The 12,495-nt window shown below is 51.5% G+C and overlaps 1 protein-coding gene across 4 annotated transcripts in view; it reads left to right on the top strand.

Annotated features, from left to right (window-relative positions):
• Positions 1-12,495, top strand: part of MAPT (microtubule associated protein tau) — a 103,262-nt gene that overhangs the window by 84,299 nt on the left and 6,468 nt on the right. For 3 of the 4 annotated variants that reach the window (XM_022589050.3, XM_022589052.3, XM_022589053.3), the window contains one exon: positions 11,903-11,984. In XM_022589050.3, coding sequence (XP_022444758.1) covers positions 11,903-11,984 — 82 coding nt within the window. Of the gene's footprint in view, positions 1-7,971; positions 8,065-11,902; positions 11,985-12,495 lie in introns of all 4 variants that reach the window. The other variant, XM_089901379.1, reaches the window with a different exon arrangement.

A 12,495-nucleotide genomic window follows, 5' to 3' on the forward strand; every position in this document is an offset into this window, starting at 1 on the left:
ATGACCATCAGTGCCTCCCAGCCTGCGGGGCTCTGTCACACACCTGCAAACACCCACCGGCTGCCCCAGCCCATTTGGCCCCGTTCTGGTGACTCCGCTGAGAGCAGCAGTGACAGGGCTGACAGGGAGGAACCCACGCCTCGCACCTGAGCCGCTGGCCCCGAGGGCCAGCGACTTGATGCTCAGGGCGGAAATGGGGAGGGTGCCCCCAGGTTATGGCCGCACCGCGCTGGGGCGCAGACGTGTGTCCATGGCAACTGAAGGTTAAAGAAGAAAAGTGACTTTTCTTGGGGCTTTTTGGGGAGGAGATGTGAGGAAATGGCAGAAGGGGAGGTAATAGCTTCCCCTTAAATTCCATGGAAAACCTAGAAAATTGTGTGAAACAAAGAAAACCTGACCCATAACAAAGTTCAACACATTAATCTCCAGGAAAAACGACAAGAAAAGGAAAAAAGAAGGCACCTGGGATCCACACAGAAGGCCTTTTAAAATGACTAGACTGGGACTTCCCTGGTGGCACAGTGCATAAGACTCCGCGCTCCCAATGCAGGGGGCCGGGATTCGATCCCTGGTCGGGGAACTAGATCTCACATGCATGCCACAACTGAGTTCACGTGCCACAACTAAGGAGCCCACGTGCTGCAACTAAGGAGCCCATGAGCCACAACTAAGGAGCTGGCAAGCCACAACTAAAGAGCCCACAAGCTGCAACTAAGGAGCCTGTCTGCTGCAACTAAGACCCAGTGCAACCAAATAAATAAATAAATAATAAAATAAAGTGACTAGACTGAAGGTCCCTCAAGGTCCCGTGAGATCTTTGGGTCCCCGTGGCCTCTCATTCAGCCCCACATACAATACAGTAAGTGCTCAATCACTGTTTATTCGGCTACAAAAGGGACAACGAATGCTCCAAGGGTCTGAAGGATAACTCAACTCCCGGAACAGATGACACGTTGAAGAAGGAGAAGCAGGAGATGGTCATGTTTGTAAACCTGCAGAGACTGAAAACCGCAACAGATCACTGGTTGGAAAAAAATGTAAAACATCTGTTTTCTGCTTTGTCCATTCCTCTGTTTTCATGATTCGCTACAGTGAACATATATCGCTTGAAGAGTCCAAAACGGATGATCACCTGGCCACTTTAACAACCAGCTGGATCCACCAAAGGTGGGGAGGGAAGGAAGGAGTAGCAGTTCTCTTGTGACTGCAAAGGAGAATCACCTGGGGCAGGGAAGGGGGAGGATTCTTTTAAAAATCCTAGTGCCAGGGCTTCCCTGGTGGCGCAGTGGTTGAGAGTCCGCCTGCCGATGCAGGGGACACGGGTCCGTGCCCCGGTACGGGAAGATCCCACATGCCGCGGAGCGGCTGGGCCTGTGAGCCATGGCTGCTGAGCCTGCGCGTCCGGAGCCTGTGCTCCGCAACGGGAGAGGCCACAACAGTGAGAGGCCCACGTACCGCAAAAAAAAAAAAAAAAAAAATCCTAGTGCCAAAGCCTCTCCCTGGCCCGTGAGAATCTTGAGAGGGCCTCCCTAGGGGTTCCCAGTGTGCAGTCCAGGCTGAGACCCCATGGGGAGCTAAGATCCCACATGCCTCACGGCCAAAGCATAAAACAGAAGCAATATTGTAACAAATTCAGTAAAGATTTTAAAAATGGTCCACATCAATCAATCAATCAATATTTTATAAAAGAAGAAAATGGATAGAAATACGGTTGTGACTGGAGGTGTCACAGTAGATATTAGTAAAGTAAAAAGATAAAAGGACAAAGAAAGTCCATGTAATTGAAAGGGGAAAATGAACAAATATCAGGAATTAAACTGTAGGGCCAAGGGTTTATCTGTTAAGAGTCCAGATATTATGTCAATAATCTAGTCCATAAAGAAAAACACCTATAAATATAGAGAAGCAGAAATTGCTTCTAATCTCTAACCTCATTGTGATACACCAGAACTTCACTGTGTGCATATCACCAATATGACCACAAATGCCTGAGAATTAAAAACCTTTCCTTTGTCACTGCTCATTCAGTTTGGAAATGAAAATGCCTTTTCCAAGTGCCTTGATAACAAATGCCATAAATTATGTGGTGATGCCCCCAAATTGTACTTAGAAGGAATTCATAATTTTAAATGCTTTTATTATTTTAAAAACTTAACGATTGCAGCATATATGTTCTTATTGGAGGGAAAAAGAAAAGAATAAGAATACAGAAACAAAGATAAGAGCAGAAATAAATTAGAAAACAGAACATACAATAGCACCAAAAGCTGGTTCCTTCTCTCTTTCCTTTATTCATTGATCCAACATTCCTGCGGCACCTCTGAGCGCCAGGCCCTGTGCTGTGAGAGTTTCTGCCCCCAGGCCCAGGCAGGAGAGAGAGGCACATAAGCATATAAAAAAGGGCAAGAGGAGAGGTTGGCCAGGGAAGCATATGCAGGAGGGAGCAGCCTGCACCATCGAGGGTCCCCCATACTGAGGGTCGCCTGTACTGTTGTCACCCACACTGAGGGGGTTACCTGCACCCTCAAGGGTCACCATACTGAGAGTCACCTGTGTTGTGGAGTGTCACCCACAATATCAGTTGTTATCAAGTCAGAGAAGATAGGACAGACCCTTGTTTGGGACCGTCACTGGGTCTTTGAAAGGAAAGTCCCCCATGTAGAGTGCTGGAGACATAGAAGAGAGAATAGTGGGAAACTGCGCCTGGAGATGCTCAGAGCAAAAGCAAAATAAAGCTAAAACTGGTGCCAGCTGGGGTAGCAGAAGGGCGTGGGTTAGGGTGGAGTTTTGTTCGTTTACGCGAGAGCTTTGGAGAGTGAACAGCTGATAGAGGGAGGTCCCTGCCGGGTCTGCTGTGAAGCAGCTCTGTGTTTGCCCCGACAGGACAGGATAGGGTGGAGAAGAAAGACAGTAGTGGAGAGCACCCGCCACAGAGCCTTTGGCCTGACTGTCAGTGAGTCACGGAGGGGGAGGTGAATAAGAGGGCAGGTCTGGGCCCAGCCCAGGTGATGGCAGCACCAACCTCAGCAGCGTCTCTGTGTGGTCAGCGGAGAGCACAGAGGTCCCAGGTACCTTCCATCGTGAGAGAGAAGGAGCTCATATGGGGCTGAGGCTGCCAGGTAAGGAGAACTGGGGGTATCCCTGTGGCTGCCGAGGTGAGAAGGGACATGCAGAGTCATGACCAGAGCATGGGGGGGGGGGGGGTCTGGTTGGCTTTGAGCAGATGGAGCTAAAGTCACTTCCTCCGAGGATGTCCAAGGCAGTAGCTGGGATGCGAAGGCCCCAGGCAGGACAGAAACCTACCAAAGCTGCCAGGCTTGGAAAGCCTTGGGCTGCAATATTCCATGTGGCCACAAGATGGCGATGGCACGCTGCGTCTGTCTCCATTCTGGAGAACTGTTTCAAAAATTGGTTGCATCTGTTGAAACTTTGTCTCATTTTTAAAAGTACACATGTAGAACATTTATGTGGAGTAAATAAAGTGAGTCTGTACGTAGGATAGTTTGCTTGTCCTGGGTCAGGGCCAGGCACTCAGCTGCACTTGAGCTAAGTATCACAGCTTGTCCTGTGCAGAGCCAGGCTGAGAGTCTCCTCTGGGATAGCCTTGTAACTCTGAGACCCTCTGGGCATCTCTCCCTATACACAACATCTGTGTTTCTGGAAAAAAATCTTGTGTAAATCCCATCATTATAAAGAATCTTGGGGCAGTCACTGTTTAAAGGAACAGTATAAATAGTTCTAAAGGTGACTCCCCTATTACTTGATCTCCTGTGTCAGTTCTCAGGCTGACCACCTTGGACTTGAAGAGGAGGCTTGCTGTGGGCGTCCAGTGCCCACCCCAGGTTAAATTCCCACCAGAGCATCCCAGCCCCCAATCCTCAGCACTGGGCCTGTTGACCCGAGCAAGGCCAAGCCAGGCCCAGCGCCAGGCAATGCTCCAGACAGGCCTCACCAGGGGTGACCCAAGGACACTGGGCCAGCCTGGAAGCTGCTGGGGTGGGAGTGGTGAGGGCTGGGCGATCTGGAGCACATCAAGAAAGCTGAGCCCAAAAAGAACCAGAACAAGGTCTGATGAGGGTTTGGAACCATTTGGGGTTCTCTAGGAAATGGATTAAACCAAAGTGGACCCGCTCCCAGGCTCACACCACCCCAGCCTCTCCTCCAGGGTCGAACCCTGACCACAGGAATTTATCCCTTGACTAGGAGTCCCCGGGATCAAAATGTGGAGCTTCCAAAACATTGTTTTTTTCCTTTGGCTATTTTCAGTGTCTGCCCAGAGCTGAGGCTCAGTATCATACATTTACTGTAGTTGAGAAATTAAGTTTCAGGATTCCAATTTCATAATACAAACCATTGCCCGTTTTTCTCCTTTCTGTAAATCTACCATTCTGAAAAGGGTGTTGACTTAATTTGACAACTAACAGTAATTCAGGTCTGCTTTGTAAATATCCTTATGTCTCCTGCCAAATCCCACAAAAGCTCGTTGCCTTTTTTGTGGGATTGGAACAAGAAAAAGCTGCACAGAGAAAACATTTCTGTGTATGTTGCACATCTTGTTATTGCTTAATGGCTCTTGAGTTTTTTGATGTCCTTGTAAGGATTAATACAGAAAATAAGGCAATCCTCCTTGAAAAACGGGTAAGTTTTCTTTGTCAGATAAGAGAGTTATGTAACCCAACATGTTTTCGCTTTTTGCCTTGGCTTCCAGGAAGCTCAGAGTTAAATGTAATGATAAGTCTTATCATTGTCAGTCCTGATGACCTCCCGTTCTTTTACCATTGTCTTTTCAATCTTCTTGTTTTATTATTTTGTGTGTTGGTGTGTGTTTTCTAGTTCTAAACTCCAGTTCTCTTATGAAAGCTGGAAAGTCTGCTTCTGGGACTTATCCAATGGAAAGTTATCAATAAAAAATGATCCCCAAAGCAGGAGTTCATGTGGGACTCCTTAAAATTTGAGGGTGGGTTGAAATGATTCAAGGATATTGTGCAGAGGTTGACAGCAACTGCCTACAAAGCAGGGTGAGAAAACCTGTTCTACCTCTTCGTCCCAGCTCAAGCCTGGGCTGAGGTGTTGCCACGCTGTCTCCTGTATGGCAGGAGAGACGTCACCGTTCACCTTGAGAGAGTGTTGTTTTTATTTGGTTTATGAGACAACAGGCTTGAGAACAGCTCCGGCAAAATATGGTTGTTACGTAGGTAGCCGTGGCCGCAGAACACCCAGATCTAGATTCCTGTGTGGATTCTGCCACTGACTTGAGAAAGTCACTGAACTTCTCTGGGCTTTAAATGGCCTCTTCATCAGGAAGGTTGGGGGCGGGGCCGGGGGGATGGCAGGTGAGAAGGGTGACGTGGAATTAGGTATTTATCCAGCCTCTAAATGAGGGATGGTTTTTACATTTAAAAACCAGGGAAGTTACAAAGGAAGAAATGTTACAAAGGAAGTATATAAAAATGTCAACGTTTGTATGTTAGAAAAAAAATACAACTACTAGCAGAAAAAAAGGACAAAGGAATAATTTTAATAATAATCAAAGAAATGCATAATAAGCCAATAACACAGATCCACTTATTTTAATCAAAGAAATAAGAAAAACAATTTCTTTTAATGCACAGTGCTGGCAGCAACTGAAACTGACTTTCTCAACAGTGCTCACAGGGGAAATTAATCTGGCCCTTTTAGAAAGCCATTTGGAGAGCTGTGTGGAGAGTTTTCAGAGTGTTTGTAACTTTGGCCCAGAAATTGTACTTCTGGTGCTCTGTGCTATGAAAATAACCCACAGAATGGGAGAAACTCCTTGCAGAGCGATGTTCGTGATGAGACTGTATTCTTTAAAATGGAATCAATATAAATATCTGATAGCACAGGTAACAGGAAATGGAATCTGACATCTTTTTTAAATTAGTGCTTCTGATGACTATAGAACGTGGCAAACAGTTGGTAAAGGAAGATATACAATAGTATGTACACAATAATTACTGCCATTTATATGTCTGAGATGGTAGTTTTATTTTTATATATGAGAATTGAAGAGAATTCAAGAAAATGCAACAGCGGCTGTGCTAGCAAGAAAACGTTTTCTCCTCTTTCTGGAACCTCTGTTTTTCAAAATCGTGATGTCCTGTTACTTTTTTATGATGAAAAAAGGCATAGCTTTCTTTTTGTTTTTTGTGGTATGCGGGCCTCTCACTGTTGTGGCCTCTCCCGTTGCGGAGCACAGGCTCCGGACGCGCAGGCTCAGCGGCCATGGCTCACGGGCCCAGCCGCTCCGCGGCATGTGGGATCTTCCCGGACCGGGGCACGAACCCGTGTTCCCTGCATCGGCAGGCGGACGGACTGTCAACCGCTGCGCCACCAGGGAAGCCCAAGGCATAGCTTTTTACTTTAAAGGAACATAAAAGAAAACAAAGCGATGCGTTAGATGTGTGCTTCCCAGGTTTTTTAAATTCAGAGCAGTGAAATTAAGGAAAAAAACAGGGATGGGGGTCCAAGAGAAGATGACTATATTTTAAATTTTGCCAGGTTAAGGACATCTAAAAATAATATCTCCTATCAATGTAATTTAATAATTAATAATGTAATAAAGGAAAGGCCATTTTATTTTCATTTTTATTTTTTAAATTTTATTGGAGGAAAGGCCATTTTTAAAACCAAAAAGTAGGACGGACAAATTTTGCTATCATGTCCTTATTTCCTCCTTTGGCTGAGGACCTGTGGACCCCCTGATGGCCGGCTCTGGCTCTTGGGTCAGATTTGGGGCCCTTCACCCTAGATGAACCAGGCCCCGCCTCTGATCCCCCAGCTACAGCTGCCCTAAAGGCTGCCCCCGGGCCTCAGGGGCAGTGGCCCCCACCCAGCAGCAGCTGAGGTCTTGGTGCCATTTCCGGAATTTCAGAGGGCAGTGCTGGTTCTTCATTGGAAACTTCAGTTGGCAGTTATCTATACCTGTGATTAATAGAAACTAAGGCCCACTGGTTCCAAATACAGCACTCCTGATGGAGGACACCCGGCGAGGATGTGATCCCTGCTCTGGCAGACAAAACGCAGAGTTTCTCAGCTCCCCTTCTCTGCACCATGGTTGTCTGTCTATGAAATGCACAGACAAATTGGGTAAAAATCATTCCCCCCTGGAATGTGGATAGCCCCACACCCTTTCCCTGGTGCCCGGAGAAGGAGAAGCCTCGCAGAGATACAGTGGGATCTCTACCATCTGGACAACACCTGCCCAGGAAAAGTTAGGGAAGGTCACCTGGGAACATCGCCCTGTTCCCTCTGAGCGCCTGGTGGTTTGTGGATGAAGGGGAGCCGATGGTGAAGGGCAGGCACTTACCCTGCCTTCCAGGAGGCCAAGGCCTCCCATGGAAGGGAGTCCAGATTTATCTTCTCCATAAAACCACCTGTGTCCTCCCCATGAAGTCTGTGATTCTTGAACCTAGCCATGCCTCTGAACCAGGCACCAGGGGTGCTCTTCATAAGCACAAAGACTGAGATTCTAAGGTCAGGGGTGATGTCTGGCATTTAAAAATATGTCTGCGGGTGATTCCAGTACCTAACAGACTTGAGGACAGCCACCTAAAGGTCTCGGTGAATGTTCACAGGGGTCTGGTAGGTGTTATGAATGAGGCCACAGTTGGGACTTTTATTTATTCATTTAATAATGTAACAGTACATTTTGCTCCATCCCAACCTGGTGGACACTCGCCTCCGAGTTTTAGGCCTCCAAGGTGCTCTCTGAGGGGGCCTCCATAACGCAATCCTCATGTAAAGGGAAGAGCTGCCTCCTGATGGATCCGTTTTGTAAACCCAGTGCTGTAAGGTGCGGTCCACCTCCAGCCACTCACAGCTCTGGAACGCTTCCCGGGAGGTGTGAGTGAGCCCTGTCCTCCTCTCCCCGGCCTGCAGCCAGACATGTTTGTGCGGGGCAGGTGCATCTGAGTGTGGTGTGTCACTCATCCTGTTTTCTGGCTATCAAAGGTGCAGATAATTAATAAGAAGCTGGATCTTAGCAACGTCCAGTCCAAGTGTGGCTCAAAGGATAATATCAAACACGTGCCAGGAGGCGGCAGTGTGAGTACTGTCACACTATCCCTGCGCCGAGCTGCGGTTCCGGGTTTGAGAAGTGGCATGAGTTTGTACTTGCATATTGCATAGAATAAACCATTCTCAGGCTCGGAGTCTATCCGGGTCCCCAGGTAAATGTAGCTCAGGCTCCCCACACCCGTGCCTACCGTTGCGGGAGGGGCGCCCCAGAGCTGCATGGGTGGAACGGGGAAGGTGACTGGTCCTCTCTCCGACCTGTTCCTGGTGGCTGGGTCCTCACAGCATAAGCCCCATCTTCGCCCCCCGCTCACTGGGAGCCCCACAGCTCGTTTGAGTTTGGGCTGAAGGTGGCAGCACCTGACTGCTCCGTCACCTGGTCAGGTTCACTTTAAGGGGCTCCACTGGGGACAGCTGGCCCGCTTGTTCTGACGAGCCGACACAAAGGTCTTTACCATCCTAGGTCAGAGCAAGCAGAGGCCAGGCTCTGCTCGCCTTTGACTTCTGCATTTGCGAGGGATGAGCTGATTCTTAAGCCTCTCGGCTCCTGTTTGAAAACAGCTCCACCCCCGGCAGAAGCTCCAGATGCGAAAGAGCCCAACAGAAATGCACCAGGGACCTGCCCGCAGCCGAGGGCGGACAGAAACGCTGCTTTGAGCCCTTTTAGATTTGGCCTCCTCCAGGTGTCCCTGCGGACTCCCTGCATCCCCAGCGGATGTGTCCCTGAGATTTGGGCCTGGCATCCTCATTCTCGCCTGCCCACTTGGCCAGCTCTGCTGTTATCCTCCAAGTTCACAGACAAATGGGTGCAAACTCGGCATCCTGAGGCTCGGCCCCCCTTCTCCGCAGCCTCCCTCACTCACCCAGCCTTCTTGGTCAGCTGTAGGCAAATGTTTATAAACACGTCGGGGAACGGGATGTTCGAGACCCTTTGAGGTCCACCCGTGGGGAGGAGGATGGTTTCTGAGAGCAGGCATCTGGCCTCTGGCTGGCAGTGCTGGGGTGACAGTGGGAGAGACCTCCCTCTCTCTCCAGAAAGTGCCCAGCCTGGGCCCGCATATCTGCGTCCAGACCTGGGGGTTTATTCTTGCAATGCGCTGCTGCCTCGTGCCCTGAGCGCCGGGTCCTGGCTCTGCCACTGACGAGGCTGCTGCATGGCGCTTCACTCACGCTTCCTCACCAGTGTCTGCTCAGTATCTCCGCTGTGCCCCCGGTCCCTGCTCTCCTGTCCCACTGCCACCTCGTCTTCCGCCAAGAGAAGGGCTGGGGACCACCCCAGGCTGTGATCGTGGGCTCCCAGTGACGTTGCTGTTTTAGCTTTGACTCGGGCTCTCTGGCTTCCCTGCAGATGGCAGGCTCTGGCCAGAGAAGGAAAGACATGTGCTTTCCGGTTTAACTCACGTCTGGTGTGTCTGGTCAGCTGGTGGGAGCTTGTGCTGCTGGGGCCGAGGGGTGGGGTCCGGTGGCTGCAGTCAGCGACCCGCTCCTTCAGGCGGAAGGTGGGGGCAGGGGGTACATTCCCTCTGCGGCTGGCGGTGCCCAGGACATCAAGGGACTTCCTCAGGGGCACCTCCCCTCCCCCCTGCACTCTGCCAGCTGGTGGCCTAGCCTGTGACCACGGCAGCGTGCCACAGGATGTCCCGGGCTGGCCCCGAGCGCTGTCCGTGGCCTGTGGCCCCTGCAGTAGGAGCCGCCACAGAGAGCTCTTCTCCTGGTGAAAGGTTGGGGGGTGACAAGCCCCAGCACAATGTCAGCCTCAGGCATTTTGGGGACAGTGGACCCTTGGCCTGGGCTCTGCCTCTGTTTGCTCCCTGCCCCTCTTCTCCTCAGCTGGGAGGTGACTCCCCAGCAGGCAGGCTCTGTTCCTTCTCCTAGGGATTCTCCCTGCCTCCTGGCCGGCTCCGGGATGCACTCCAGAGCCTGGCCTCCTCCCTCCCCCTCCCTGGCCTCCAGTCTGCCTGACCCCCTCTCCCTCCCCTCCCCCATTCCTTTCCCCTCCTCTCCCTTCTCTCCATTCCTTTCCCCTCCCCTCCCTTCTCCCTCCCCATTCCTTTCCCTTCCCCCATTCCTTTCCCCTCCCCATTCCTTCCCCCTCCCCCATTCCTTTCCCCTCCCCCATTCCTTTCCCCTCCCTTCTCCTCCCCATTCCTTCCCCCTCCCCCTTTCCTTTCCCCTCCTCTCCCTTCCCCCATTCCTTCCCTCCCCATTCCTTCCCCCTCCCCCATTCCTTTCCCCTCCCTTTTCCCTCCCCATTCCTTTCCCTCCCCATTCCTTCCCCTCCCCCATTCCTTTCCCCTCCCCTCCCTTTTCCCTCCCCATTCCTTTCCCTCCCCATTCCTTCCCCTCCCCTCCCTTCCCCCTCCCCATTCCTTTCCCCTCCCTGCCAATCCAGGCTCTCCCTTTTTCACAGCTCCACCCTCCCTTCTCCCCCACTGGTTACTGCATCCAGGCTGAAGGGAAGAGAAGGAAGCCTGTACACACCAGCCTTCACTTTCATCTCCCTCATAAAGGGAAGGAGGGGGGAGTTCCCATAGCCCTGCCCCACCCCACCCCCGAGGGCCCATCATGCTCAGAGTTCATGTTAACTCACCAACGCCCACAGGTGCGGGCTTTCCACACCTCCCTCCATGCACCCACGCACCCACGCACACAGGCCACGTCCACCTGTCAGCCTGAATCAACTCCATCAGTAATCGGCAGACGCCAGCATGATTTTGATTAGCGTAACTTGGGATTGTTCCAGATGATTTAGACCTAAGTAAAAACTCCTTTTTTTCTGATGTCCTTGTTAACCCTGTTCTCAGGCACGAGGCCGTCTCTCTCCTGGGTGACTCCAGGGCAGGGAGCAGGGGCCGACTGGCTCCACGGCAATGGGCCTCCTGTACCCTCAGGTGACCTCACATGAGGGAAGTGTCACCCAGGGACCATCAGGGACCCCTCACAGCCATGGCTTTGTAGAGACTTCCTCTAGGAGACCCCTCTGCTAATGCTGGGTCCCCGTGGGTTTCTCCTCCGGGGCGCTGAGATCAGCAGGCGGCTGGCAGGGGGGCCGTGGCTGTGTGGCCTGGCCACGTGCTGGACCCTCAGGCTGGCTCTGAGCCCTGAGGCCCTTAGGCCTCCCCTATGTGTGTCTGCTGAACCTGCCTAAGACACTAAACTTGTGATTTCTGCTGTGCCACCTGCCCATCCTGCTGGTGTTGCTTTGCTCCCTTCTGTAAAGAACCAAAATGTCCAGGACACTGTGTGCCCTGGGGCAGGGTGTGGGGGGGGTTGTGGGGGACAGCTGGTGCTTAACTCTTACTGGGTTGTGGGACTGCTCTGGGGCCCTCTCGTTGGCCATCACTGCTCTGTTGTGGGCTGCTGGGTTTGTGAAGCTTCTCCTGGGAGGAATGCTGCTAACAACCCCACACCGCCCTCTGCTCTCAGAGGCCCAGCAGATATGGCTCTCTTGCTTTCCCAAGATTTTTCAAATGCTGCACAAACAGATCATATTGATCCCTTCTTTCTTTCTGTTTTCACTGAACGTGATCTGTGGATTTCATGTCAGGAAAGAGAATAACTTTATCTCGTGTGTAAGTGTTTGCTAAACCAAAGGTGTAGGCCCTGCACAGTGGGGAAGTAGCCCTGTTTTTCCCTGAGGGTCCTTGTCCTGTGGAATCGAAGCCCACTCCATTCATTTTGTGAAGACCCAGCTCCCCTGGGGCAAGGTTGGCAGAATTCCAACACATTTTCCCGCCACGACTAGGGTGTTTTCCTCGTGGCAGACAGGAAAACACCGAGCAGGGCCTGGACTTAGCTGCTTTTCATTGCGTTACGCCCCCAATAAAATAATCCTATTTTACTGTCCCTCTCATTCTCTCTCCTGCAGGTGCAAATAGTCTACAAACCAGTGGATCTGAGCAAGGTGACCTCCAAGTGTGGCTCATTAGGCAACATCCATCATAAGCCAGGTAGCCAGCCCTTGCAGAAGGCAAGGACGGGGCGGGGAGGCCTGAGGGGTGGGACAGGATGGGGTGGTACCTTCTCCGGAAGTGGTTGGGAAGGACTGATGGGATGGGCCATCAAGGAGAGTGTTAAGGGTGGGACTTGCTGCGGCCGGGGAGGCGTGGCTTAGTGTGCGGTTCCTGAGCAGGGCCAGGCTGGCCAAGACGAGATAAGGAGGGAGGACAGATTATGGTCTGAATCCTAACCCGCAGTTCTCCAAGCAGGCTGCGCACTGGGCATGCAGAGCTGGGAAAGGGCCTGATCCGGCCCCCAAAGCCTGGCTAACGTGGATGTCCCAGTTTGGTCCTCAGCCAGCGTGAGGAGCATTTCACCAGTTGCCCCAGCTACAACATGGGACGCTGGGCTGTTGCCACGCTCCCACTGTCACTTCATTTCAGCGGAACATGATGCTGTTGGAAGTCCCCATGCTAACCCTTTCCCTCTTCATCTCATGCCGTATAGAGATCAGTGCTATCT

This window comes from Delphinapterus leucas, chromosome 19, assembly GCF_059928025.1.
Source record: "Delphinapterus leucas isolate spDelLeu-1000000601 "Yukka" chromosome 19, BTC_Dleu_Yukka2, whole genome shotgun sequence".
In the NCBI taxonomy this organism is placed as follows: domain Eukaryota; kingdom Metazoa; phylum Chordata; class Mammalia; order Artiodactyla; family Monodontidae; genus Delphinapterus; species Delphinapterus leucas.